Source organism: Mesoplodon bidens, assembly GCF_964165515.1.
Source record: "Mesoplodon bidens genome assembly, chromosome: 1".
In the NCBI taxonomy this organism is placed as follows: Eukaryota; Metazoa; Chordata; class Mammalia; order Artiodactyla; family Ziphiidae; genus Mesoplodon; species Mesoplodon bidens.
This window is the reverse complement of record NC_138176.1, coordinates 168801796-168829689: the sequence shown is the minus strand read 5'-3', so window position 1 is coordinate 168829689 and position 27894 is coordinate 168801796. Positions and strand designations below refer to the sequence as shown.

General features: G+C 34.9%; 1 protein-coding gene across 3 annotated transcripts in view; it reads right to left on the bottom strand.

Moving 5' to 3' along the window:
* Positions 1–356: 356 nt before the first annotated feature.
* Positions 357–27894, bottom strand: part of PPP3CB (protein phosphatase 3 catalytic subunit beta) — a 49007-nt gene continuing 21469 nt past the window's right edge. The window contains exons 5-14 of one of the 3 annotated variants that reach the window (XM_081253462.1): positions 27638–27783; positions 27230–27369; positions 27049–27126; positions 26849–26943; positions 23966–24091; positions 16242–16319; positions 9049–9133; positions 8221–8318; positions 3378–3407; positions 357–1973 (exon numbers count right to left, since the gene is read on the bottom strand). In XM_081253462.1, the coding sequence (XP_081109588.1) occupies positions 1795–1973; positions 3378–3407; positions 8221–8318; positions 9049–9133; positions 16242–16319; positions 23966–24091; positions 26849–26943; positions 27049–27126; positions 27230–27369; positions 27638–27783 (1055 nt within the window). In that variant the 3' untranslated portion in view covers positions 357–1794. The remainder of the gene's footprint in view (positions 1974–3377; positions 3408–8220; positions 8319–9048; positions 9134–16241; positions 16320–23965; positions 24092–26848; positions 26944–27048; positions 27127–27229; positions 27370–27637; positions 27784–27894) is intronic. The other 2 variants (XM_081253463.1, XM_081253464.1) reach the window with 2 other exon arrangements.

Sequence of the window (27894 nt, the reverse complement as noted above, 5' to 3'; positions counted from 1 at the left end):
TTCTTATTGTTAAAACACTTAATAAATTCCAAATACTACTGTAACAAAATTCTAGACAATAACATTTTCTTTCAATTAAAAGTTAAGTGAAACACTGATTTTAAATAATAGATTTAGGCCTATAATAGGCACCCAGAGTGCTCAGTTACTAATGCTCATATAAAACAAATATAAGCAAAGTAAAAAAAAAAAAAAAAAAGAGCAAAATTTATGAAGACAAGAATTTAATTCATCATATTACCATGAACTACCCATGAGATAATTTTCTCTGAATATCCCAATTCTACTAACAGGATTTTCTGATTTGCATGAGGTCAAATCAGGCTACATCTTCCAAATAAAACCCAACACAGAGATAGGAGCAGCGGCCCATGCATGGAATTTATTGTGTGCTACTGTTTATAAAATAATCAAATAGTCCTGCACATGCATAATATTTCCAACTTAGAAAGGAGACCATACAGGGTGCACTTTCTGGCAAACAAACAATAGATGGTTCCGCTGCCTGGAGCTCTGAGTTGTATTCCAGGGCATGAGGGAAGCAGGCCACCAAAGTAAAGGGAAATACCAAGCTACTGTGGCAATCAATACAGGTCAGTAATTGTGAAAAATGAGCACATGGTTCCATTTAGTCTAACCAAGCAGTTCTGTAACTATCAAAAGAAAATGTTCAACATGCAGTCTTGACTTTTATGCTTCCACTAACATCTGAATGACTGAACAGAACTGTTGCTTCTATGCTGCACTGCTTAATCAAAAACACTTCCAGAACATTTTAAAATTTCCTTTGCATCAAAACATAAAATGATAGAAAGCCAGCAGTAAATCACCCTGGTGGCTATTTAAGCAACTTGAGTACTCACAGTAAACTAAAATTTCTCATAACATCTAGGTAACCTATACATGTCGTACCTGTACATCATAGGTCTATATATTAAATATTTGCAAAATGAAAACATGCATACACAAAATACGTCAAGTTTTACAGACATGATTTGAATTAAAATTTACTTTGACAATGTACAAACTTCTTTTAAAGTACCTTAAATGAGTAATTCTGTAATTCTTCATAATTCTGAAATTTAGAGATTTTCTCCTTAAATCTCTGGGGTGTAAATCTCAAAAGATCTGGGCAAGAAAGATTCTAAATTAGTTTTTGGATTTGTGTACAAGTAAGAGAGTCTGCCTAGAAATAGGTTATGCATTCATAATTGAAAAATACCAAGACTATATTACAGAATTAGCCACATTTAGGAACTATAGACCTGAGGTCAGCATTTTGTATAAATGCCAACTGGGTTTCTCAGCATTTTGCCCATAATTCAAAACACAGCTTAGTAACCTCAGAAATGTATTTTAAGACCATGCTAATTCATCCTTTAAAGACATTTCATGGGGGGGAAAAAAGTCCACATTATCTCTTAGGATTGTACTTGAAGTTATGGTTGAAAAACAAAATCTAATTCTACTGAGGGGAAAAAGAAATCTCATTTGTAAACTTAAATGTGTGAACCACAAGCATAAATGGAGGTGTAGTTGCCCTCCACTGGAAATTGCCCCAAGCCCCTTGCTCACTGCTCTCCACCTTGGCAGCGATGACCCAATCTTATCAGATAGCACAACATGTCCCAGGGCCCTCAAGCCTCCATCCAGGAAGGGCCTGGGGTCTCAAAAGCACAATGGTTTCTCCAGAGGGACTGTGACATTTACAGTCAGCTTGACCGACCCCTCCAGCTCCTCGGGTGATCTGTCCATTTGGGGCCCGAGATGTGAGAGTCCCTGGGAAGCCGTGGGTCACTGGGCACCATGGTTGCCAGTCCCGTGGTTCTCAGTGGCATGTGCGGTGTTCAGAGAATTGAAACCATCTTGCTGTACAGCATCTTTCCGGGGTGGCATTCTCTCATTGATCCTATCCAAACCCTTTGCCTCTTCAAAACTGCAGATTCTATGTGGTGGAGAGAATCCTCGTATTGCTTAACAAAATGCAAATTTGATAAGTCAGTAATTGAAAAACATTTCTGAGATTTCAAAAACATAATTAATGATTTTTAAGAAGAAAGAAATTAGTTGTACATAGCAACATTTACATCTTACTTTAACTGAAGCCTATCCCCATTCTAGATTTCCCCTTAAAATGTGAAATGTTTAAACCTAAATATAAACATGACAGCTTCATAGACAACAAGTGTTACATAGCCTTAAAAAAACACACACACACAAAAATAATCCTCCCCTGCCCCCAAGACCTCCAGGCAATGGTCTCAGGGTCTCAACCTGACTTCTACTACATCAATTATCTCCTACCTCAGGCCCTAAGATCACCAGTGACTATCACAGTAAGGCAGCAACAAGAGTAGGGGCAAGTGAGGAGGCTAAACAAGGTTAATCCTCAACATACAAATCTGTACCAAGAGTGTGGGAGAAGAAAAGAAAGTTAAAATTTAGCAGATCAGAACTACCTTGGAGGTCAAGGTATTATCACCCCATTACCACCAATATGAAATGGAAAAGGTAGGAAATGCCTCCAGGAGTTAGATCTGTGTTTGGCAGATTGTAAAATGTATTTATAGTTCCATATTTTAGGAGATGTTTTCCTTAATTCACTGGCCATTCACTGCCTGTTCTTTGGAAACCCAAATCAAAATAAATGGCAATCCTCCTCCAATTGTTATGGTTTCTCATTCACTTCATCTGGAGTGATGTATCCTCTATTATTAAAATGTACATAGAAAAAATTTCCATACTATTGGTTATAATCTGGTTGTTTTAATATGCAAGCCCTGGGACTCAGAGTCTGTGCATGTGAACCAATTAAGTGGTTGGGGCAGCAAAGCTTTCAGCAACGTGGAATACCAACCCAATACATGATATATGCAGATGTAATATTACCAGCAAACACTAGTCCAGACTGCAGCACAAAATCATAGTGACAGCTCTGCACTCTCAGGTGAATTACTGAAAATGAGTATGTCATTTTTATATCATGAGTATACCAAACCTACATCTAGAGAGGATTTCACTTCAGAATAAAAAAATCTGAGTAGCACAGAATCATGCAAAATATAGAACAGATCTTTATTTGCAACTGTAAATGCTATAATGTTATACCATAACATGCTGTACTCTAAAGAATTCTGGAACATTAAAAGCTGGTCACATTACTATACTAGAAAAGGGAAAAAACCAAATTGTCACTATGGAACTCAGTCCTTGTGATTTAAAAAGAAGAAGAAAAAGATATGACTGTTAAACTTGAGTCAGTGAGTCTGATTCATCTTGGACTGTGCAAGCTAGAAGTAAGACACACCCACAGGACATTCTCTGATGCCCACCCACACACCACAGATCTCTGCCCAGTGCAAGGACTCTGATCGTACCTTTTTCAGCCTCAATAGCCTCAACTGTGGCTGTACAGAAGTGAGCAGAGGCATGCAAAATGAATGAGAGAGATGAGAAGGGTCATATCGTACAGCAGAAAAGGCAATGATCACTTAAAATATAACAGTACCCCATACTACATTATCATTTACAATTTAACATATATAGTACCCGTATTAAAGAGCCCCATCCAATCCCCCAATTCCTGACACAGCACAGTTTACACACAGCACTAAGACACCATCGCTCAGAGCACAGAACACATAGACCTATTGTAAACACAGACACCTCAGCATCCATGCAAGTGCACACTAGTATTAATTACCCATCTTGAATTCAGTATTTTGATGACCTTAGAATTTTCCAACATGTTTATTATGTCACATCCATCACAATCACAAGGAAATTCTCTAGAGTGAAATTATGATGGTAGAATTGTAGCAGAGCAAACAGAAGGAGATTCTTTTCTTTCATGTCTAACTGAAATAATACTTATCACCAGTTGGTTCCCTAAGATATAAACTAGAAGGGGTCAGCAATGCTTTTCCTGTCACTTCTAATTCATAGGGCAAAGCATAAGCTGCAAAAGTTGGTATGGCTACAAGGAAATTTATGGTCAGTAAACTTAGTGAATTACTCTAATTAGAACAGTTCTATAGTGCTGTCCTCTGTGGGTAATCTAAAAGGACTCTTCTTATCTACTAGGAACTTTCTTTCTGTTATAATTGGTGTTCCAAATATCTAAAGATATCTAAAGATATCAACATATAACATATATAAAAATCCATTTATGTTCAGTGTATCACGAACTCAAATCTACCTCAGGTACTAACAGCCTCAAGTGAAGATAAAAAGGCTACTGAGCATGTTTTCAAGCCCATCTACCAACTAGAGAGGAATCAAGAGATAGAACTGAGGTCCTACAGGCAATAAATCCTATTCATTTCATGATATGGACATACATATAGATCATATAAATGAGAAATACATTCTTGGTATAGCTTGTCTCTGGCCCATTTAGAGAATTTCAACGTATTTAGTCATACATTTTTTTGTAGTCAAAGATTCTTTTGGTTCATTTCTGGGTTCAAACTGTATAAAGCACTCACACTGAGGACCAGGACCAAAGATTGCAGAGGACATTATTGCCTGATAATACTGCCAAGTCTCAATTCTTACTTTACCCAAAGTGCACAAACTCATAATATTGATAATGTTCCATCCCTTCTACTTTGCTTCTTCAACGATAAGGCCAATTAGAATAATTATTCCTAAAATGAACTTTTAGCAGTACACATGATTTAGAAATAATAAAATTTATCCAAAGCAATTATTAATGTGAAAGGACACTGATGAATCTAAGGAATTAAAGAAGGCTAAATTAGATGTTTGTAATCTCAATCAGATAGTAAAGTGGGGACCCCCCGAAAAGGAGCATAAACACTGAATAAAGGAAGAATTAATTTTTCTCAACTGTTAAATCATATTACAAATTAAAGCAGATATACTTATTGTATACCCACTGTACTTATTTAAATCACCATTTAAAAAATCTAGCCCTGTACACTTGGAAAATACTCTTGGAATTTGTCCAGACAGAAAACTGGGATAAGTGACCCACCTCTACTGGATCAGCCCTGGAATTCCTATTCTTCAAAACATGGACTATTTTCTTTATAATTTAGAAATTAAATAGGGAAAAATAAAATGCCTACCAGAATCTACGTTTTAAAGAGCTTGTGGTAACAGAAGTGATTTTATATGAGATATTTCATAATTTGTATTTTATATATAGTAATAAATTAAAAATAAAAAACTGATTATCACTGTAAGAATTAGTATCTATTTGAGTATGTCAATAGTTTAAAAGTCTATTAAAAATTTTTTTTCAAATTATGAAAATGACAATACACTTTTGGGGGCTTTTAATTTTATATGCATTTTCTAGGTCAATTTATATTCTCTGCTCTTTCCCAAGGCCTCTAAATGCCCCTAAATCTTTTTCAGGACACAAAATGTACATCACACTCAAAACTGCATACCATGTTAAGCTTGAATGCTTAGAATTCAAAGAAGATCATTTGAAGCTTACATATTAAGCTGGAAAGAAAGAGATCTGATAATTGCAAAATTCTATCTGAAAAGCACTATTTTTCCTCAATGTTTTTCAGTTTTATGGGGCATCTTGACATGGCCTTACTAAGTTTGAGTGTAATGCTGTTTCAAACTGTGTTCCTCAATACTACACAGGATAAGTGATCAAGAGGAATTGACCTTACTATAATATAGATGGCCACATATTTTCTCATATAGGTCCTCGTGGAGGTAGCATTATAACGGCTAGCTCCCAATCAAACTTCCAAGAAGAAAATGCACATAAAATATGATTATCAAATCCTACTCCAACAGAGTTATGCAGTTTGTAAAAACACTTGAGAAATATCATAAATTAACTGTAAAGTTATTGATGAGACAATTTCTATTTTCTGACAATAGGACGGAGGTCTTAGAATTTTAAAACTTTCTTTTTGCAATACTTAGCTCTCAGGTATTCACGTCAGGGGTCATGTCTACTAAAATTTTAAATGTTACATTAATTTTTAAAAATCACATGGGTGATCATACTTCTGTATGAGTTTTGTTATTTGTTTCAAAATGGGCTTGTCTTATGCTAAAGAAATCACTTCAACCAAACGTAAACCACACGATCAAGATCCATTGCTGGCACAGCTAGGGAGCTATCTAGTTTCCCAAATCGGACCCCTTAAGCTCAGCACCATCCAGTAACTCACTCTACGCCGGGAATAGACAGTCCCTTCAGTAAAGCTGTCTTTCAATCCTTCCCTGCAGTTGGGGGTGATTTCAAAGTTGGAAGACTGAGCTTCAGGCTGCATGCAAATTAAGAATAAATAGATGTGCTGAGCTCTCAACAAAGCATGTAATTAGCAGGCGCTAACTGTGAAATCTGAAAGAAAGGTTTGCTGTGGATACAACATAAAAGTAACAATATATCCAAGGATAACTGAGAGATGACCATAGTTTAGATTTACTTAAGTATGAGACCCTTTTGGTTTTCTTTTCCTTTTCTGAACAAACAGGAGGAAGGATATGGCATTTTTCAAGTTATTAAAATTCATCCTTTTCTATTAACATTCTTGCTAGTTTTATTGAATGTTTACGGTCTCCTTAATTTGTTTTAATGAAATTCTTTTTTGCTCATTTTCCTAATGTTTACAAGATAATAAGAAAAATGAAGGGCAAGAAATATAAAGAGAATCAAAGCAGATTTTTTTAAATCAAAAAAGAAACCTCATTCAAAATGAAAATTTGAAGCTATAATTTCAAAACATACTTATATATCTCACATATACCAGTAGTGGTAGCAGACAACACAATAACATATAAATAGAACATGTACAGGCTACAAGTAGAAATTATTTGTCTACAGAAAAATTCTTTTTATTTATTTAAGCATTTATTATGAGACCGAGTGAAATCAAATTGTGAAAAGTCAATCTAATTTAAATTTATTCAAAATTTAAAATTAAAATTTCCTATTTTTTTGCCTTAAAAATTTGACTAATTACAGCACCAAACATGACTAAGAAAACATCAGATCTGTTGCTTCCTGTTTTAATACAACAATGACCCTTGGAGGGCTGTCAAAAGTGACTACAATAAAACATAAATTAAGGCTTTACATATCACATTTTCTGCTTTCCAACCACAAGGGAAAGAAATCTAGACTTTTGGTTATTGGGTATAGTCTATAACATTCACATCACTTTCTTCTATTTAATCTGTAATGGGCTTTCAAAAAGTTAACCCAGTATTTACACAGATATTTACTCCAAAAAAACTTGTTTTTTTTAAAATATAAAATATTCAATGAGCCAGATTACAGGAATGCTTTACGTATAATTCTTTTTATTTTCATGCAAAATAAAGGCACACTTAATAACACCCTTTCAATTTTGACTTACAGGATTTAAATTCCACCCCTTATAACAATGACTTAATATCTAACGTTACATTCATGTTCAGAATGCACAAAGTACAGCAACAAATGCAGCAAACCTCAAAACAAGGTGCTACAAAGTTGCTTCTACATCAAGACAGACAAGTGTCTGATAGAGTAATTTAACTTAACATACTTTTACAGACATACAGCTAACCTAAAGAAAGACAGACAGATTTAGGAAAGCAGCTACATCTGCAGAGGAAGGAAACAGCGTGTTACAGACAGTCAATTATACATAGAACATTTGACAAACACCACAGAAAACAAACTTTGGCATCATTTACCAGGGTACAAAACCTTGCACAAATGTTTTGGCAAGTGAAGTGCATAAGTAATGTTCTGGGGCTCAAGCAGATTGTTAATTCTAAAATTAACATCTGAAAATATAAGCACAGTCTAATACAATTACATAAATTAGAAAGATAAAAAAATAAGAAACTTGGAATTACATTTCCATTTAAGTAATATGGATACCCTTGATTCACATTCTGAAACTGAGGCTTTAAAAAGAAAAGGGTGCATTAGACAAACGAATAAATATTTCAGACATTATGATATGAGTTATTCCCATATCATTTCATGAAAAGCTGAGAGACTGATCATTATTTTCAATTGAAAGGAACACCCATTCTATCATTTTCCGGCCTGGTCAGGTTATTAATCAGATACTACCTATCATATAGTATTCTGCTTGTATCAGCTGCTGAGACAAGAACTAAAAAGCAGAAAGAATTCCCTGCATGCATTATGTGTATTGTTAGCAAAAGAGTGAGGTGTGCCCCAGTCCATGTGAGGCACAGCAAGTTGCATAACATCATTACCACTTTGCAGGGTCTGCCGTCCTCCAGCTAACACTCCACTAGGCAACATCCCTGTGGGAGTCAGGCCCTTGAGTGTCAGCACACTTTCACTCTCCTCCCTATAGCAGAGAGATACAACAAAGATCAGAGACTTCCAACAAGTACTTAGGTTAAAAGAGGAGATGGGGCCCAGATGTAGGCAATGTATGTAACTTATGACATTCATTGCTATTACCATATTTTCCTCAATTCCAAGATACACATTTTTCCACGTTCTAAATGTTTCAGATATGAGGGTATGCTGTACAACTGAGATATATATTGTTCTTCCTGAAAAGCTTTATTAAATATGTGGTGAGATTCATCACCAATGGGTATCATAATATTGATAAAATATGGTATTTCATGTCTGATATAAGCAGTTTTGCAAACAAATTTTTAAGGACTAACCCATTCATGTGCACCCTTAAACTTGGTCTTCCTGAATTAACCCCAGGAAGACAATTTTTGACTCCAGCAAAAAGGTCTTCCTTTATAGATGAGCAAGTTCATCAGGAACACTCTAAAAAGTGCCCCCTCCTCCTTATTATGCTCTAATTTTAAGGTGTAGATCTAATACTTTCATCATAGAAGGACAAGAGATACCAAAGGTGAACAATAATAATCACAAGGGTCAAAAATACTAGTTTCAAAGGGACCTGTGTTCTCCTCTTCAACATGTAAGTATACAAATTCTTTATAGAAGAATGCTACTATATTGCTTTTAGATATCAAACAGGACATCGCTTATAATAAAGTATAATAAAAGTGATTTCTGTAAGACAAATCATTGGGAAAATATATCATTACCTGAGAACAGAGAAGACCCTTGCCATCTTGCCAATTGCTCGAATTTTGTTTCTTATGATTTCTTTCCGGGCTGCAGCTGAACCTACTTTCAATGGAATAAATAGAAAGAAAGACTCAAGTTTAGGGCATCCATACTTGTACCATTCTATTAGCCTGCTTCACTCTCATCTGAACCAACACCAAGCCCCTCGCCACCAACTCACATGGAAGAAATTAGATGAATTCATGCCAAAAAGCTTCTCTTTCAATGTTTAGCTCAGCACTGGTCTAATACTGGGATCTGACACAGATACAACTGAAAAGTAATCAGCCAACTTTATCACTCTCACACTACAGACTAACCAGTAAAACAGCAATGGGAAAGAAACTAGAGTCCAACCTGTATCACAAACCAGAGGACAAAAAAATGGTAACAACTCTACAGTCTTTGTTTAATTCTCATGAGAGCCTATGGCATGCAGACTAACAGACTAGAACTGGTCATAACCTTTAGACTTCTGTTTGATTATCATAAAAGCCTTTGACATGCAGGCTGGAAATATCCCACCATACTACGACAAAAGAAGTTTCCTTGCTCAAAGTTTGTCTGAAAACAGTGATATGAAGCGACTACTGGGCAGATGACCCAGAACGAGGGGCCATAGCAGCATTTCAACAATGTACATCTCAACCTCATGGACTAGCTGTCCTCTAAGGTCATGCAAGTATATACAAGCTTTTACATCCCTAGATGAGTATGACACAAGGAGAGTGAGCAATGAGAAAAGACTCCCCAAAAAACATGGCTAAAGAATCACTAATGCTTCATCTCCAAAGGGTTAGCTGCGCTGCCTATCACTGATACAGAAGAGAATATATCAAAATAACTGAATCTTTGCCTGAATAAAGACTCAAAGGTTGTTATCTTCCTTCCCTTGGCCTCCAGAAAGAACAACAACAATCTCAGTCCTGTTATCTCATATACAGCAACTAGAATCACTCTGGACCCAAGAGTGTGGTTCCTTAGAACTGTGCTTCAACATGATGAAAACAAACATATGGAAGCACCGTGGTTGAGGAGAAGGTTAAGGAAAGGCTAAAGACACTAGACCAAAAGGGGCCTTAGGTACACAGAGGTCTGAACAACCAAAAGTCTTTTGGGCTAGAGCATCTTATTTAAAATTCAAGCAGTCCACAAATACATATAATTAAAAACTAAAATGATGACTGGACCTTACTGCAAGGAAACAGAAAAAGAAATCCAATTTCAAAGATGAAAACAAAAGACATATTTTAGAGAAAATAGGCTCCACAACCATGTTTATGATGCTCTAAGTGTAATATTGTAAGTGCTGAAGCTATAGCTTTTACAAATCCAAAACTGTGTAGGTCCATGGTACTACACAGGTATTTTTAAGATGCCAAAAAAATTACTTAAAGTCTCAAAATCATAGAATATTGGAATTTGAAGACATTAGAGATACTGCAAAGTTCAATTTCCTCATTTTATAGACAAAGAAACTAACTTTACTAAGTGTCTTGTCCAAGGACATAGGGTAAGTCTGATTCTCTTCAAATAAATTAATATATTTTGTTTTAAAATTGACACAATTTTTGAAATAGCCAGACTGGGGGAGAGGAGTACGGAGATGGGGGAGGATGGCTGTAATGAGATACATTCACATTTTCAGCCTGAATTTATATATCTATAAAACTGAATGATATGTAAACTATACTGATTTCAAATTAAAAATTCACTGGAATATAAAAACACTTTACAAATCAGGATTTTAAATCAGTCTACAAACACATCATGCATAATATTAAAGTAAATGTCCACAGTAAAATTACTTTGGGGAATCAGACAGACAATCAAACACCCCTAGTCATGCAGGGAAAAGTACAAAACATTACAAATAAGCAAAAGAATGAAATTTTAAAACAAGAGGAATGAAAAAGAGGGAAAAATATTTCCATGCACAGAAAGACAGATATCTTGGAATATGACTTCTAAAAACATCAAATTCTAACTTAGATAAAACTTAAACTAAATTTGCACAAGGCCCAAGAGGACTCTGCATAAATATACTTAATGAATACACAAACTTACATGGACATGAGAATAACTTATGAAGTCATATTTCAAAACAATGTTACTCTGTCTGGTCTGTACCTTTTTTATTGCCATATATGAGCCGTTCTTCAGATGGAGAGTCCAGAAAAAAGGAAGTGAATGATGGAGAAAAGGTGGTTGAGACAAATAAAAAGATAGAGATTTAACTTGGCAGTGGTACTGAAGAATGAATGTAGAAAGAAAGGGAGAAAAATGAAGGTCCTCATATTTGAAATTTGAAAAATGTAGTACTGTAAGATCTGGCAAATAAAGGAGGGATGCCACTGGGTAGAGCTCTAAAGGAAAGATTTCTTAAAAGATATGTGTTCAGAAGAAATTATGGACAGAATGACTATAATATTTGATGAAAGTAGACAAATTAGGGACAGAAAAAAACACGTGAAAACACATAAGACTGATAAAAGACTGTGCTAACAACAATCGCACATTTATATTAATACCCTTAAGGAAATGTGTCACCCATGGAAGTATGTTAAGTGAAAGGTAATGACACAAATGAGATACAAACTCATGTGGTTCTTCAAGAACACCAACATCTGTAAAATCTGTAGCATACACAGAGAAATGTAGGTAACTTTATAAACTACCTCAGTGGAAAACCTTACCCACTCCCAATAAAGGAAAGGCTAAGCCTCCCACACTCCATAATAACAAGAGCACACAATTTCTTGAATCACAATTGTGGAACTTTTGCACATACTCAGGATCAACAGTATGTGCTGTCTGTTCCCAATCCAATCTGGGAGTTTGAGGGACATCTTTTTGCACAAATAGCAACAGATTGTTTCAAAGCAAGTAATAGCTCTTAGAGTAGGCAGCAGAGATGTCTCATTTGAGCTTTCCATTCTAATGCTGAGATACATGATTCCATTATAGGAAATACAAAATTTTAGTTTAGTAAAACTATAACACATATGGATTATGTATTTCCTTTACCAAACTCAAGACAAAAGATAAGTAACTGAAAGCAACAGTATGCATTCTAAATATCATAGAAATCAGTGTTCAAAAATTCCCTTTAATGATTACATAACACCTCTAAAAGGAACACTATGTGCATTTACACATGCAATATGTTTAAGCAAATTTTTGCCTTTAAAAATAAACCCACATGTACATTAAACAATACAGAATACCAAAGGCCATCACTTAAGAAGAAAGAGAGTCTTATTCCTTTAGCCAATTTCAGCCTTGAATATGCAAAATCTACTCTTTCCTTCCTCCCAGTGGGAAATGTCCAACCCTGTTCTTTCCCTTCCCCCACAGAAAAGCTAAACCCTTATTGTGTCTCCACAGCAATCTCCAACCCAACAAGTTTTCTTTCTAAGTCAGATTTCTTCCCAGGCCCAGTCCATAACATGGTTCCACTGCTGAGTAGGAGAAGGGGAAGGAGAGGAGAGAAGGTATGCTATCATGCTCAAAGGAAAGAAAAGATAGGGTTAAGGGAAAGAAATAAGGGAACATGTATAAGAAAGGGAAACAAATGTAGTTCTAGTAGCTCTTTTCCCTATCCCATCCTAGTATCTATCCTAAACTCCTCCCCTTTCCTCCATTCCTCAAGGTTCTTTCTCCCCCAAGCCACTCTTATTCCCTAATGCAAACTCCCAGACCCATATTCAAAAAATTTTCTTGGGCTTCCCTGGTGGCGCAGTGGTTGAGAGTCCGCCTGCCGATGCAGGGGACACGGGTTCATGCCCCGGTCCGGGAAGATGCCACATGCCACAGAGAGGCGGGGCCCGTGAGCCATGGCAGCTGAGCTTGCGCGTCCAGAGCCTGTGCTCCACAACGGGAGAGGCCACGACAGAGGCCCGCGTACCGCCAAAAAAAAAAAAAAAAAAAAATTTTCTTGGCGTCCCTGCTCTTAATACTTGGTAGTGTAAGGGTGAAGAAATGTGGAGTAATTGCACCTGCCATGTTGGCAGTGAAGGGAGATCTATTTCTAGTATTCAACGCTGGAACTCAGTGTATTTTCCCATAGAAACATTGTCATAAATGGTGCTTACGAATTTTTTAAATTACTTAAGAGTGGGAAAGAATTTTCATCCTCTCTATTCCCTCAATCTATGGAAGAGAAGATTTTGAGAAGTTAGGTGACTTTCCCAAGATTACACAGCTAGTATAATGGTAGCACCAAGACACCTGAACCACTGATCCTTTTCACTAAACTACAGTGCCTCTTTAATGATCAAATTTGATTCATCTCTGGAGTGTAAGAATGATATAACAAGTTGATAAATAAGCATAATTTATCAATAATAGGAAAAATGTTGATAAGATACATAAAATCTCATTAGAAGGAATATAATAAAATTTTATATTTACTCCTGGTTGAATTCCCAAAAATGATTCAGTGTCTATCTTCTTATAAATCATCAGTATCTAAACCAAGTACTATATTAGACTTAACAAGGAAACTTCTTCCCTTTTTACTATAGAAAGAGGACTAAAGCATCACCTATCACTACTCCTATTTAACACTATTAACAATATTGATACAATTTTTTTTTTTTTTTTTTTTTGCAGTACGTGGGCCTCTCACTGTTGTGGCCTCTCCCGTTGCCGAGCACAGGCTCCGGACGCGCAGGCTCAGCGGCCATGGCTCACGGGCCCAGCTGCTCTGCGGCATGTGGGATCTTCCCAGACCGGGGCACGAACCCATGTCCCCTGCATCGGCAGGCGGACTCTCAACCACTGCGCCACCAGGGAAGCCCAGATACAAAATTTTTGAAGAAAAAGAAATAAAAGGTAAAAATGTAGAAAATAAACAATATCAGCCTTATGCAAATGACATAGTTTTTAAAGTTATGGGAAACAAAAATTACCGTAGGAAGTAATTCTGCTGATCCAACTTGTTGAACATAAGATAAACCCACAAACATATAATTCCTTTATACAGTCAGAAAATATAAGAGAGATACCAGTTGCAATAGTAATAAGAACATAAAATACTGAAATATTAATTTAACTTGGTAATAACAGATTTTTCCCAAAGAAAAACTATATAATTTTAAATAAAATAATTATATATTAAATATATTAAAAGGAGTAATTATAGTAAATGAACTAATTATATAGAGCAAGAGATTTTGATCTTAGTTTAGAAAATCAAATATTATTTTTTAAAAACTTCCTAGATTCAGATATAGATTTAATGTAACACCAATTAAAACTCCTATTAGATAGTTCACAGAATTTGACAAATTAACAGAAAACTCTATTGAAAAAATTATTGGAACATGTACAAAAATTATTTCATTATATTATTGATCATTACATCAATAACTATAACATTATGAAGTAGGAACTATTATCTTGATTTTGAAGATAAAAAAACTGAGGCTCAGAAAGGTTAAGTAACTTGCCCGAGGTCACAAAGCCATTATGAGGAGCTAGAATCTGAACCCAGAACTAGTCTTACAACAGTGATTGCAGAACACGGAAAATAAATATTTAATTGAAATTATTTAAAAATTTTATGGAAAAGACAGATATGATGAAATATGTTAGAACTAAAAGCTTCTAAAAAATATCATAGAGAATTAAAATAAGGAAAAATTAATATTATTCATTAAATCTTATTATCCAAACAAAAAAAGAAATGATATAGGTTAATTTATTTCAATGAACAAAACTATAAACCAGAGTAAAAGCACATCCCTGCCTGCCACCAACAGATGGCACTAGCAGACACTTGTATATAGTCACTTTGTGCTTTTAACAAATGGACTTAAAAACTGTAGTTAAGAATCAAACCTGTTTGTAAGTAGAGAAATTTCTAAACAGTTTTTACTCAGATTTTACTTGTTAAATGGTCACTTGGTAGGGACAGTTTACATAGTTGGGAAAACAGATAGTAATTTCTCCCTTAGCATCATGAGAATTCAAAGAAATGTAAATTAAACCAACTGTAATTTATAGCCACCAAGCAAAATAAGTAAAAACAACCAAAACCCAATTAGGTGGGCCTGTGAAGAAATACACGTCTATAGATTCATTGCTAGAAACACTTCATATTGGTCCAATTCTTATGCAAAGTAATCTGGCAGTTCATAGCTAAAATAATGAAGCTAAAACTCTTCATTCTCTTTAACTCTGTAATTCTCTTCAAGAAATTTATTCCAAGAAGGAAAATTAAAACTATTGTATGAATATGTTTATTGCATGCTATTCATAATAAAGATAATTTAAAGCAACCCAAATGCCAAACAATATAATATTAACTACAAAGATTATGGTATATTGATATACTTAGAAATATGTAGGTATCAAATTTTACCAATATGTAGACCATGTTTAATACATGGAAACATTTATATACTAATTAAAACTATGAAAAGTATGCTGCAACAAAGATGTGAGGGGCATATGGAAGGGAATAAAGAGTTTTCAGCTTACAAACTTTATGTTTTTGTTCATTCAGTTAATTAATATAAATATTTAAATTTAAGTTCTAAATAAAAACTTCAGAACATAAAAATAAAAGTAATTTTGTTTCTATCGTATTAATTTATACTATAAATGTGCATTAGGTACATAGGCTGGTTGGCTTACATAAGAACTAACAACCGTGTATAACTTTGTATGGAAAAAATGCTTGCTGAATTTTAAACTAAACTAACAAGTGGTCTCTTAGAACATAACCACTCATAAATTGAGAACAGCTTACTTTGAGTTTTCAAAGGAAGAAGTGACAACGGCATTGGGTATTCAGGTATGTTTCTGATGCACTAAGAATACAGTACCAAGGAAACAAAAAGCATTTTTATCCTCCCTTCTCTAAGTAGTGTCCATATTCATGAAGAACCACATTCTTTTAGCACTTCAATTTTCCTTTCCTTCTGTTCTTTCTTCCAGATCTCCCCTTTCCCTAAATTCATTTTCTTCCCCATACCAACAGAAAAAAAAATTACTAAAATGATTTTAAAATCTTAAAATAAATAATATCTGAAAAACTGACTTGTCATTTATCAAATAGCATAGCCATTTGAGAGCAATGACTATATTTTACAAAAGTATATTAAAGCTGGGCAGTTAAAAGATACTATTTCACAATAAAAAACAGTAAAATGAATAGTCATACCATCAAACTGGTCTTCTCCTTCAGTCATAAGTTCATCATCAGAGCAAATACTCAGAACGTTTACCAACATTTCCGTCACTATTAAAAAAAAAGTTACACATTAGTTTATCATATTAAACTATCTATATGTATACAGGGCAACTATTTACACAAATGATCCAAGAAGACGAACATATTCTGATAGCAGAAATGATGGAATTAAAAGCTATAAGGGCTTTCAAAATGAAAGAAATTAAGTGGCTAACAAGCCTGAGAGATTCTTTATGGAATAAGTTTTCAGGTCTCTCAAGAAAAAAAAAAAATGAAGCCCCCACAGGGATAAGAACGGGGATGAATAACATCTAAATACATACATTTAAATTCTTCATTTATGGACACAGCATTAAGGAGTAAGAAAGGGACTTCCCTGGTGGTCCAGCGGTTAAGACTCCGTGCTCCCAACAGAGGGGGCCCGGGTTCGATCCCCAGTCAGGGAACTAGATCCCACATGCCGCAACTAAGACCCGTCACGGCCAAGTAAATAAATACATATTTAAGAAAAAAAAAAGGAGTAAGAAAAAACCATTGCACAGTTCCACTGTTTCAAAAAGTTTCAGGATTCAATCTTTTAAAAACTGGCTCCAGCAATTCCCCTGAAACTTAATTCTTAAGACTACTAATGACTATCTAACAACTGGAACCCATGGTTCTTTCTTAGGTTTAATTCTCCTTCACCGTTCTACATTCTTTTGCCTTCTCTTTTCCCTTGGTTTCCAGGATTCTACTCTTCTGGTTTTTCTACCTTTCAGACTATTTTTCCCACAAATTTGGACCTTCTCAAGATTCTCTCTGCAGTCCTGTTGTTTTTATATGTTCAATCTCTTGGTGATTCCATCCATTATTATATATTTTCAACTATCACCTTTTGAAGATGATTCCAAATTCTTTATTGCCAGTTTTGACCTCTCCTTCAATCTCTGGATTTCCCTGCTGGTTTTATTGCCAACTGTCTCAGACTATTTGTATATCATCTGTTTCCCCTACTAAAATGAAAGCTTCATGAGTGCAGGGTGCTGTTCTGTTTACTACTGCATCCCCAGAGCCTGGTACCATGCCAGGCACATGAGAGGCATACAGTAAATATCTGACAAATGAGTAAATAAAAAAATTAAAGGTATAAGCAAATTTCAATTAATAATAAAAACATGTATTGAATATTAGCCCCTGAATGTCCTGATGGCACCTTGAAATGAACACATTCAAACAAAATTCAATACTGCCCCTATTATTTCCCCTATAGTATATTAATAGCACACCACATGTCAGGCACTGTGCTAAAGTTCTGGGATTCAGGTATAAAAGGTTCAGTCTCTACCCTGCAAAAGCTTACTAACTACTAAGGATATATAGTTATATATATACATATTATAACACAAAAAAGTGATGAGCACTATGCTGTAAGTACGCAGAGTTATGCACAAGATCTGCTGAAGAAAAGAAGGCTTTTGGGACTTCCCTCGTGGAGCAGCAGTTAAGAATCCGCCTGCCAATGCAGGGGACACAAGTTTGATCCCTGGTCCGGGAAGATCCTACATGTCACGGAGCAATTAAGCCTGTGTGCCACAACTACTGAGCCTGCACTCTAGAGCCCGCAAGCCACAACTACTGAGCCCGCATGCCATGACTACTGAAGCTCACGCACCTAGAGCCCATGCTGTGCAACAAGAGAAGCCACCACAATGAGAAGCCCGCACACCACAACAAAGAGTAGCTCTCGCTCACTGCAACTAGAGAAAGCCCATGCGCAGCAATGAAGACCCAACACAGCCAAAAATAAATAAATAAATTTATTTTTTAAAAAAAGAAAAGAAGGCTTTTGGTAGAGGAATCATGAAGTAGAAATTTGCCAGGTGGAGAGGGCAGATAAAGCATTCTAAACAGAAGTTAGAAAAAGTATGAAGAAGTCATATAGATCAGTGGAATAAAACTGAGTCCAGAAATAAAACCTCACATTTAAGGTCAACTGATTTCAACAAGGGTGCCAAAACAATTCACTGGGGAAAGAATAGTCTTTTCAACAAATGGTGCTAGGACAACTGGATATCCACATACAAAAGAATGAAGTTGGACCCCCACTTCACACACACAACACACACACACACACACACACACACACATTAAGTCAAAAAGGATCAAAGACCTAAATGTAAGAGCTAAAACTATAAAGTTCTTAGAAGAAAACAAAGGGGTAAATCTTCATGAGCTTGGCAATGGTTTCTTAAATATGACACCAAAGCACAAGCAACAAAAGAAAAAATAAAGAGGACTTCATCAAAATTAAAAACTCTTATGCTTCAAAGAACATCACCAAGAAAGTGAAAAGACAATTCACAGAACAGGAGAAAACATTTGCAAATCATATATCTGATAAGGGACTTGCCTCTATAATATACAAAGAACTCTTACAACTCAATAGTAAAAAGACAAATAATCCTTTTAAAAATGAATCCATTTTGAAATAAACATTTCTTCAAATAAGATACGCAAATGTCGAATAAGCACATAAAAATATACTCAACATCATTATTCATTAGGGAAATGAGATACAATTTCATATCCAATATGATGGCTAATAAAAAAAGATACATAATAACAAGTGTTGGCGAGGATATGGAAAAACTGGAAACATTATACACTGCTGGTAGGATTGTAAAATGGTATAGCTGCTTTGGAAAACAGTTTGACAGATCCTCAAAAGGTTAAACATAGAGTTATATGACCCAGCAATGCTTACTCCCAGTTACATACCTAAGAAAAATGAAACCATATTGTACAGGAATGTTCATCGCAGCATTATTCATAGTAGTCAAAAAGTGGAAACAACCAAATGTCCATCAGCTGATGAATGGATAAATAAAATGTATATCCACACAATAGAATATTATTTGATCATAAAAAGGAATAAAGTACTGATTCACGCTACAACATGGATAAACCTTGAAAACATTATGGAAAGAAGCCAGCCACAAAAGACTACATATTGCATGATTCCATTTATATGAAATACCCAGAATAGGCAAATCTATGGAAATAGTGAGTAGATTAGTGGTTGCACAGGGCTGGAAAGAAGATGTGGGGGGAACTGGGGAGTGAATACTAATGGACACAAGGTTTCTTTGGGAGGATGGTGAAAATGTTTCAAAACTGATTGTGGTGATAGATACACATCTCTGAATATACTAAAAACCATTGAATTACACAGTGTAAATCGGTTAAGTGTATGGTATTTGAATTATACCTCAATAAAGCTGTTACGAAAAAATAAAGAAAAAGTAAGAAGGCATGAAACTTAAACAGCATATAGTACATTAAGGAAGTTGGCTGGGCTGTTTCATACCTGGAACTAGAGAACACGAAAGAAAAAGACAAAAAGTGAGGCTGAAGAGAAAGTAGGGAAGGTCCAAAGACCACATGTGACAGGCTAAGGTTTAGCCTGAAAGTTACCAGAGTCATTTATGGATACTAAATAGTAGCTTTTAAGTGTGTAGTGCTTTCCATCTAGAAGCTTAGCTGTGAAGGAAAGGCAAGAGAATCACAGCACAGTAGTAGTCAATGAAAGATATCAGAAAAAGGAAATGTTATTTATTTTTTATTTAAAGATCAGATAGATTTGAACAATTTACAAAAGAGCTTAGCAGAGAGAGTTTGAAGATATAGAAGATGTAAATAATAAAGTAAGTTTCCTGAAAAAGCAGAAGGGTAATGAAATATAAGGACAAGTTAGAAAGGCTAGTCCTGGATAGAAGGGTCACATCTTCAACAGGATAAGAATTCAAGACGAGTGCAGTTTATTGGGAATTCCCTGGTAGTCCATTGGTTAGTACTCCACACTTTCACTGCCAAGGGTCCAGGTTCAATCCCTGGTTGGGGAAATAAGATCCCTGCAAGCGGTGTGGCACAGACAAACAAAAAAAAGACTGCAATTTATAAAGCAGGGGAACAGTCAGTACAGAAAGCTCCCATTAATGGTACGTGTTCTCTCTGAGAGTAATGGAAGTGGCTAGAAAATGTTTTAAAAAGATAAAATTTTAGAATATATCCTAACGGAAATGAGTGAGGAGGCAGACTAGTGATATAAAGGATGTTTGGGTAATACTGAGAGCCTAGCTAATGCTAGAAATCAAAGGGTGGTACCAAATCATAAGGCTGTATAAATATCTCCAACAGTGCTTTATATGTTGACTGTAAGAGTGGAAAAATGGATAGTTAGACTTTACTGGGGCTAAGATTTATAGAACAAAGTAGAAAAATGAGAGAAAGGAGCTTGGGGGTGTGTTAAGAAGAAAGAGAGGCAAGGCGGGATCTGACTAAAAAGAAAACAACATGTTCAAAGGCCTAGCAATCCCAATGAAGGTGAAGAGAAGCTATAACTGAAGTAAGGGGTTGCTAGAATAACAGAAGTTTCATCAGAGTATGTTAATAGCACTATCATTACCAGACTCAACACATCCAAGCCACCTTCAACCATTCTCTCCTCTTAAACGTGCAATCTTGTTAAGTCTCACTGATTCTTTTACAGTTCTTGCAGTTCTCCCATGCTCTCCATTCCTAATGCTAACAGGGTTTCATTATGTTTCCATTTGACTCCTGATGAAGCTTCACAACAGGTCTCCCAATCTCTAGTCTTCCTTCCAGTTCACTTCACCAGAGTAATTTTTCTAAATGACTATCATGATTATATTCTGTTGCAGTTGCTTCCCACTATTTATCAAAGTTCCAGATTCTCTGTTTAAGTGATCAAGATCCTCCTGATCTAACCCTGACTTAACTTTTCATTCTTTTTCTACTACTGTCCTTCATACATCTTACTTGCTAATCTAATTGAACCCCTTAACATTTGTCAGTGACGTTATGCTTTCTTCCTTTCAGACTCAGGATTGGGAAGTTCTCTCACCTAGAATTCTCTTGCCCAGATCTACCAGCACAATTCCACCATTCTTTAAGCCCCAGTTCAAATGCTACTTTAATCCCTCTGACAGATATAATCTCCTCTCTCCTGTTAATTCCTATAAAACTATGCTTGTCTTGGAGCACTTACCATATTACATTTTATCATTACTTATGTATCTTTAGTCCCCTATTAATCTGCAGAGACCCAATATCTTACTTGTATTTTTGTATCCTTAGTACCTTGAATAAAACATTTCCAAAATATATTATATTTCCAAAAATATCTAGCAAATGAACAAATTCTACATGTATGACCTTCTACGGAAGATCATACCATGCTGGACTCTGAAACAGAAGTTCTTAAATTGGGGCCAATAAGCCTGAGTGGGGTTACCAATCCACTTCAGATCTGTAAGCATCCTCAAAATGTTACATACGTACAGATGATACATATATTTCGTACATGAAATTTTCTGGAGGAAAAGTCTGTAACTTTCACCAGATTTTCAAAAGGGTTTTGTATTAAGAAATTAATAAATGTATTTATGTACTTTAATTTTTTTAAAAAAGAGTCCTTATCTTTGAGATTCATTCTAAAATATTTATAGATACAAAAAATAACAGCTGAGATTTGATTCAAAATAATTGAGGTGTGGGATGGGAAGTAGTGGATGGGGATATAAATGACACAGTATTGGCCATGATTTGATAATTGTCAAAGCTGAGTAACTGGTACATAGGAATTCATCATATCATTCGCTATACCTTTGTATCATGCTGGAAATTTTACAACATAACATTTTTTAAAAACAAAATAAAAAGCCCCCAAAAGGCTAAAAAACACTACTTTCATCTAACTTTGGGATTAAACCAATCTCCAAGGGAGCCTCTGGCTTAGTTAGGTTAGTTGCTTCCCAGGGACTAGATCAGAGTCAAACTGGCTTTTTCGATGTAGAATCAAATGAAGTGCCATTTGCTGCTTTTCACACCAAAAGAACATTTTCATTAGAATGAAGAAGTAGTTAGGCTATTTAAACAGCTAACATGTATTAAAATGGAAAACCAGGCAGAGTTTGAGAAAATTTTCTTACTGTGCTCAACATTGGTTAGGATTCTATTTGCATATAATGTTCAAATCTGAGATTCCCATTTTAAGAAAGATATGAATAATTTAGAGAAGATCCACAGAAAAACAACAAAAATGGTCAAAGGGTTTGAACACGTCCTCACAATAGCTAAGATGATTTAGAGTGGCAAAAAAGAACAGAAGATCACTTAGTAGCAGACTTCAAATGTAGGATCACTGAATCCCACTGTTCTTCTTCACTTATGAGAGAGCCACAGAAACTAGATTCAATTTTCTCATTTCTCAAAAGGAGTTAGACTACATGATTTTAAGTATACTATGAGATCTAAAATTCTATGATGTCCTGGCTTTTGATAGGTGCATTCGTTGAGAAAACCTATTATCTTCTCTCTCCTTGTTTGAATACTCATAGCATAAACATTTAGGTTAGATATAATGAAATATTTCCTTTTTTGTGGAGGTATAAGAAAATCAAATTAGAAATATCCATTCTCCTCCTACCTTATCTTCTCTGCTCTCCCCACCCCCCACCCCACTCATACTACATTAAAATAGTTGTGTTGCAGTCTAGCCTGGAGGCAGGAGAATGAGCAAGATGAATTCTTAAATTTCCTTTAGCCTGATGATGCTATCATTGAACTATTTCTCATATACCAAAGATAGAAGGTTATAAGTGTAATGCATCCCTTGCACCTAAGCCCTTTACTGGCCCCCTTCTCAAATGCTAAAGTGGGTAATTCTATCTCCATATTAATGTTGACCTACGGAATAACTGACAAAGACCAAAGGCAATCTGCAAAAAACCTGTTTAACATACACAGTTTAAGTATTAACTCTGAATTGCAGAATGAAAAATTGCCTTGGCAGAAGTAACATATCTCAGACAGAAAGGAACATTTTGTAACACAGAAGAGGTGAGAAGAAATAGAGAGGGATATAGAACAAAATGTTTTACAATCATGTCTGTACTCTAATATTCTTATATTCCATGTACGGAAACTGAGGTATTGCTTTGTGGGAAAATTAATACTAAAATGGAAAAAGAAGAATGTGATAAAGTAAGGAAATCTTAGGAACTCTAAAGAACTAGAATAAAATATAAAAACAAAATCTCTTAAATAGCATTTATTTTTTTAAAAAAGCCTATTAAATACATAGTAATAGGAATCTCTAAATTATCAGAAAAGCATTACCACTAAAATTGTATACATATTTTTTTATATAGGAGAAGAAATATCAGGTCAGAATCTGAATTTCTCTTTATCATTTTTGAGAGTACAGAACTGCTACAAAATGACTAATATTGCCTCAAATGAGGGCAATTAAATTCTCCCATGAATTGCCATGACATCCCCAAAAGTGGTGTTAAAATATGTAAAAGTGTCCATTCCAAAGAAAAGCTATCCCTCTATTCCTTCATAAAATATTTAAGCTAAAGAAAAAAAGAAAGAAAACCCAACAGCTGAAGACAACATCAGGCTATTTATAAGTCTTCTCCCAGTCCTCCAGACACCCTCACATGGGGGCTGTAAACAGCTAACTAAAATATCTTTGAGGCTCTCATATCCACACCCACTGACACAAAGTAGAGCTGTAGCCACAGTGAAATTAGACTTCAGCTTCCTTTAGCAAGTAGTATATGCCTGCAAGAGTACACTGGAGCAAATGTAACAGTAATAAAACAATTTTTTTTAAATAAAAATCATACCTTTTTCTCCAACAAATGGTAAAGACCATGTGAAGACATCCATAAAATTGGGCAACCAGTAAGGATGTGGAGAACAGTTAAATTGTCGAATATTCATCACATTATTTTCATACTTTAATACAGCAGCTGCAAGATAAGTCTGAATGTCAATGTAACAATTTGCCTTTAGCTCTAAAAGTCTAAAACACATATAAGCAGAAAAATATCTTTTTAAGGGGGTGGGGAATCAAAGGGTGAGTAGAATGAGGGCTGGTATAGGGAGGTAGGAATTTTTAGTAGTAACACACTTTTGCTTTTAACACACTTTTATGTAGAGCATAGTCAGATCTTCACTTGTCATTATTAATGAAATTCCCAGTCTTTCTCGAATGTTTGTTTTACTTTATAATCCAATGATAAACATGCACTTTTACTAAATCCAAAATTGTGAAAACTCAGTTTTTAGAGGAAACACAGAATGACAATGACCAATTTTCTAGGTTTAAAATTTCATACAAGTTGGAAGAATTTAAGAGGGTCTTTTTAGTTGCAGGCAACCTGAAAAGGACAGCTAAACGGAAATAAAGCAAGAAAAAAAAAAAACAGAAAAGAAAAAAAATTTGGAACATTTATGAATGTAGGAATGTACTTATTTCATGTATTATAAGAAATCAAATGAAACTACTACAAAAAATATTTTACTTCATATAGAAAAAAATTCCATTAAAATACCAAAAGAGAAAATATTATAACCAAATAACCCACAGGTAACATACTCTTCTCAATTTCAGATATCTTTCTAATGTTTCATAAGTTGATATAAACAATACTTTAAATTAATCTGACATAGATTTCAGTCACTAGTTATATTATTTTATGGGACACTGGACTAGATGGGCTAGATTCTAATCTAAGCTACAGCATATACTAGCTGTGCAATAGTTAGCAAATTGTTTAACTAATCTGTTTCTCATTTATAAAATAAGACTAATATGTTCACCCTGCCTACCTCAGAAGTTTAAGGTCAGAGAATGTATTTCACATGAAAGTACATAAAAGTATAAAATTCTTTGTAGATACTATAATAATTATGTGGTTACTTTTTTTTCATTTTAATGTAAAGCACTGAAATGTAGATGTTAAATTCCAAGATTTGGGATTCTAGCTCATATAGAGTCAAAAGTAATATGTCTGTTTCCCTTATGAAATTCCCGTGAAATAAACATATTTTAAATTTAGCCTCAGAAATTAAGGGCTGATACCAAGCGTTCAGCTTTAAAAGAGAGAAAGAATCTAGAAAATTGCCTTACAGATGGAATGAAACATTACAAACATATCCCATACCATGTAAGCACTCAAGTCATTAACAATATGTACAGAATCAGAACTAACAAGAGACATTTGATTCTGACAAGGCAGATTCAATGGTTTGAGTTTCTTTTCTGAGTACTAAGAAAAGTGATCCCTTAACCTCCTGAGTTAAACTGATGAAGGACAACCAGTAAGGCAGTAATCAACCAAGCACTGAACACTAGCTCCTTTAGTACTGACCAGGGGAGGTTACAAGGGGATGTAACAAATCAATTCTGAGGATGGCGTCCAAACTTAGATATGTTCCTCTTCAAAAATGAAGCCATGCTTCATTAGGTATCTTTATAGAAGTGTCAAAATTTATAAACCAAAATATAATTTAGAAGACTATTTTAGCACTGGCATAAACCTTGGAGGCTGCAATGATACTAGCTTCTAAAGATTACCAACTCAGTTAATGTCAATGGTATGGTTGTTTTGGTAATTAATACAGTATGGAGTTCTTGTAGCATACTCTGTATCCAAGTTATTATACAGCCTGCTACTGTCTGATCTCAGGCAAATATTTTAATCTTTTAACTATCATCTATACTCTTCCAAAAACTCTTATTCCACTCCTCTTTTGAACTCACACCACAACCCATATTTCGCAACGACCTCATTATTTCTCTAAACATACTTTTAAAAGTCTTTAACCTTCTGTTCTTTCCTCCTGGTACAACCACTCCAGTGTGACCCTGGAAACTATGGCATAGTCCACTGAATTCCAGACATGTCAAGACAGAATAGAAGCTGGCTTCTTAATTTCCTCTTCTGAAAATGTGAACTACATAAACATACTCAAGCTCATCTTCAGTGTCCCTGGCACACACTTAACTAGATTAAGATCCTTTGGTATTATCTCTCAATAAACTGTGTTCAAAGTTAAAGTAAACCCAGTTATTATAGACAGAGCAAATTTGGAGGGACGGGGGGGAACAGGAACCACTAGAACAGAAGGTAAATTAAAAAGATGTAAGAAAAAAGGAAGAAAGATCAGTAAAAAGAAAGGAAAGGGAAGAATGTATCCCTGAAAGGAGGTCAGATTGACTTAATCAAAGCCTCAACTACAAATCATCATGGGGCAGTAGAGATAAAAGTAGGGAATAAGAAAGGGAAAGAAAACCTACATCAGTGAACATAAAACAAGAGACATGATGAACAACTATGCGGTACAAATACATGAAATGGTCAAAGCAGCAACAACAGCTTTATGCAAACAAGAAAACATTCTCTTGACTATAAGGGGGAAGATTTAAGAAAGGGGAGTTTGAGAAAATCATGTTTATTTCTGCTTGACGTAGGTACCTCAGAACATTCTTTCACAAGGCAGCTTTTGTGAATGACAAGTTGTGGAATGGTTACATATGACTTAAGTTTCACATTTTGGATTTTTATTTCTTGCCCTCTCCCCTCCCTTATCTTATACTTTTTTATAATAAGATTTGGATAGTTACAGTTTCAAACAATACCCCTTTTTCTATTATATTTTCAAAAAAATAAGTCAATTTATATATTAAGTCGTTTAACAATTTTTTATCAACAACATCTTACCTTTATTATTGTAGACATCTAAGTAATTAGGTGCCGAAAAAATTGTTATTAATGAAGGGAACCCTGTAGTTTGACTTTTTCTGTACATTCTATAGCTGCAAAACAAATAGCTTAATATGCATCGTAAAGCATCAATCATGGTTACTAAGTTTGATTTGTACATAAGGTGTTAATTTGGGTCAGGGAAACAGAACTCTTACCCTGCATCTTGAGCTTCATGAGCTCTAATAATCGATAACAAATTATTGTTTTGCAAAAATTCACACACTGCTGGATAGCTGTGGGGAAAAAGAGTAAATTAAGTAAAATAACGACTTTCTATATGAAGCATATGCTATTTTAACAACTATAATGTGATTAAACTTCGGTATTTTTCCTTACTTATAAAAATAAGAACATCCTCGAACTGTATTGTGACTAAAATGTTCCTGTGATTTTTCATTTCCAAAATCTTCAGAAGGATCAGACCATAGCAAGTCACACATTGGTCCAAATGCAGGTGGCTCTTTGAATCTATCTAACTGTGAAAGAAGAAAAGAAAGAAACAAAGAACAGAAATAACTTGTCAAAAAGTGAGAATGGAATGGACACAGGAAAGTGGTACCAACTTTGAATACTGTCCATACTACATTGTTCTAAATGGTTACAAGATATTTCCATAAAATATCAGTATATTAATTTTTACCATTACCTAATCTTGGCAGTGAAGAGAGGTTTGAAGCTTCTAGTCTCTACCCAACAAAACACTATAAATAGGAATCAACTCTTGGATCTAAAATATATACTCACTCTCCTAATATCATCCAGTGTGTGTATTTCTGGTGAAAGTCCACCATGAACACAAAGAAATTGTTGGTTTAAAAGTGCAGCAAGAGGCAGGCTATCAAAAGCTTCCATACAAGCTTCATAGACTCTTTCTGAATATTTAATTTTACCTAGAAAAGGAAAAAAATTCAATAATTGAAAACTGCATAACTTGTTGATCACTTTGAAAACATGTGTGTGTGTATACACACGACTATTAAAACCAAGGCAAGAAAATTAAA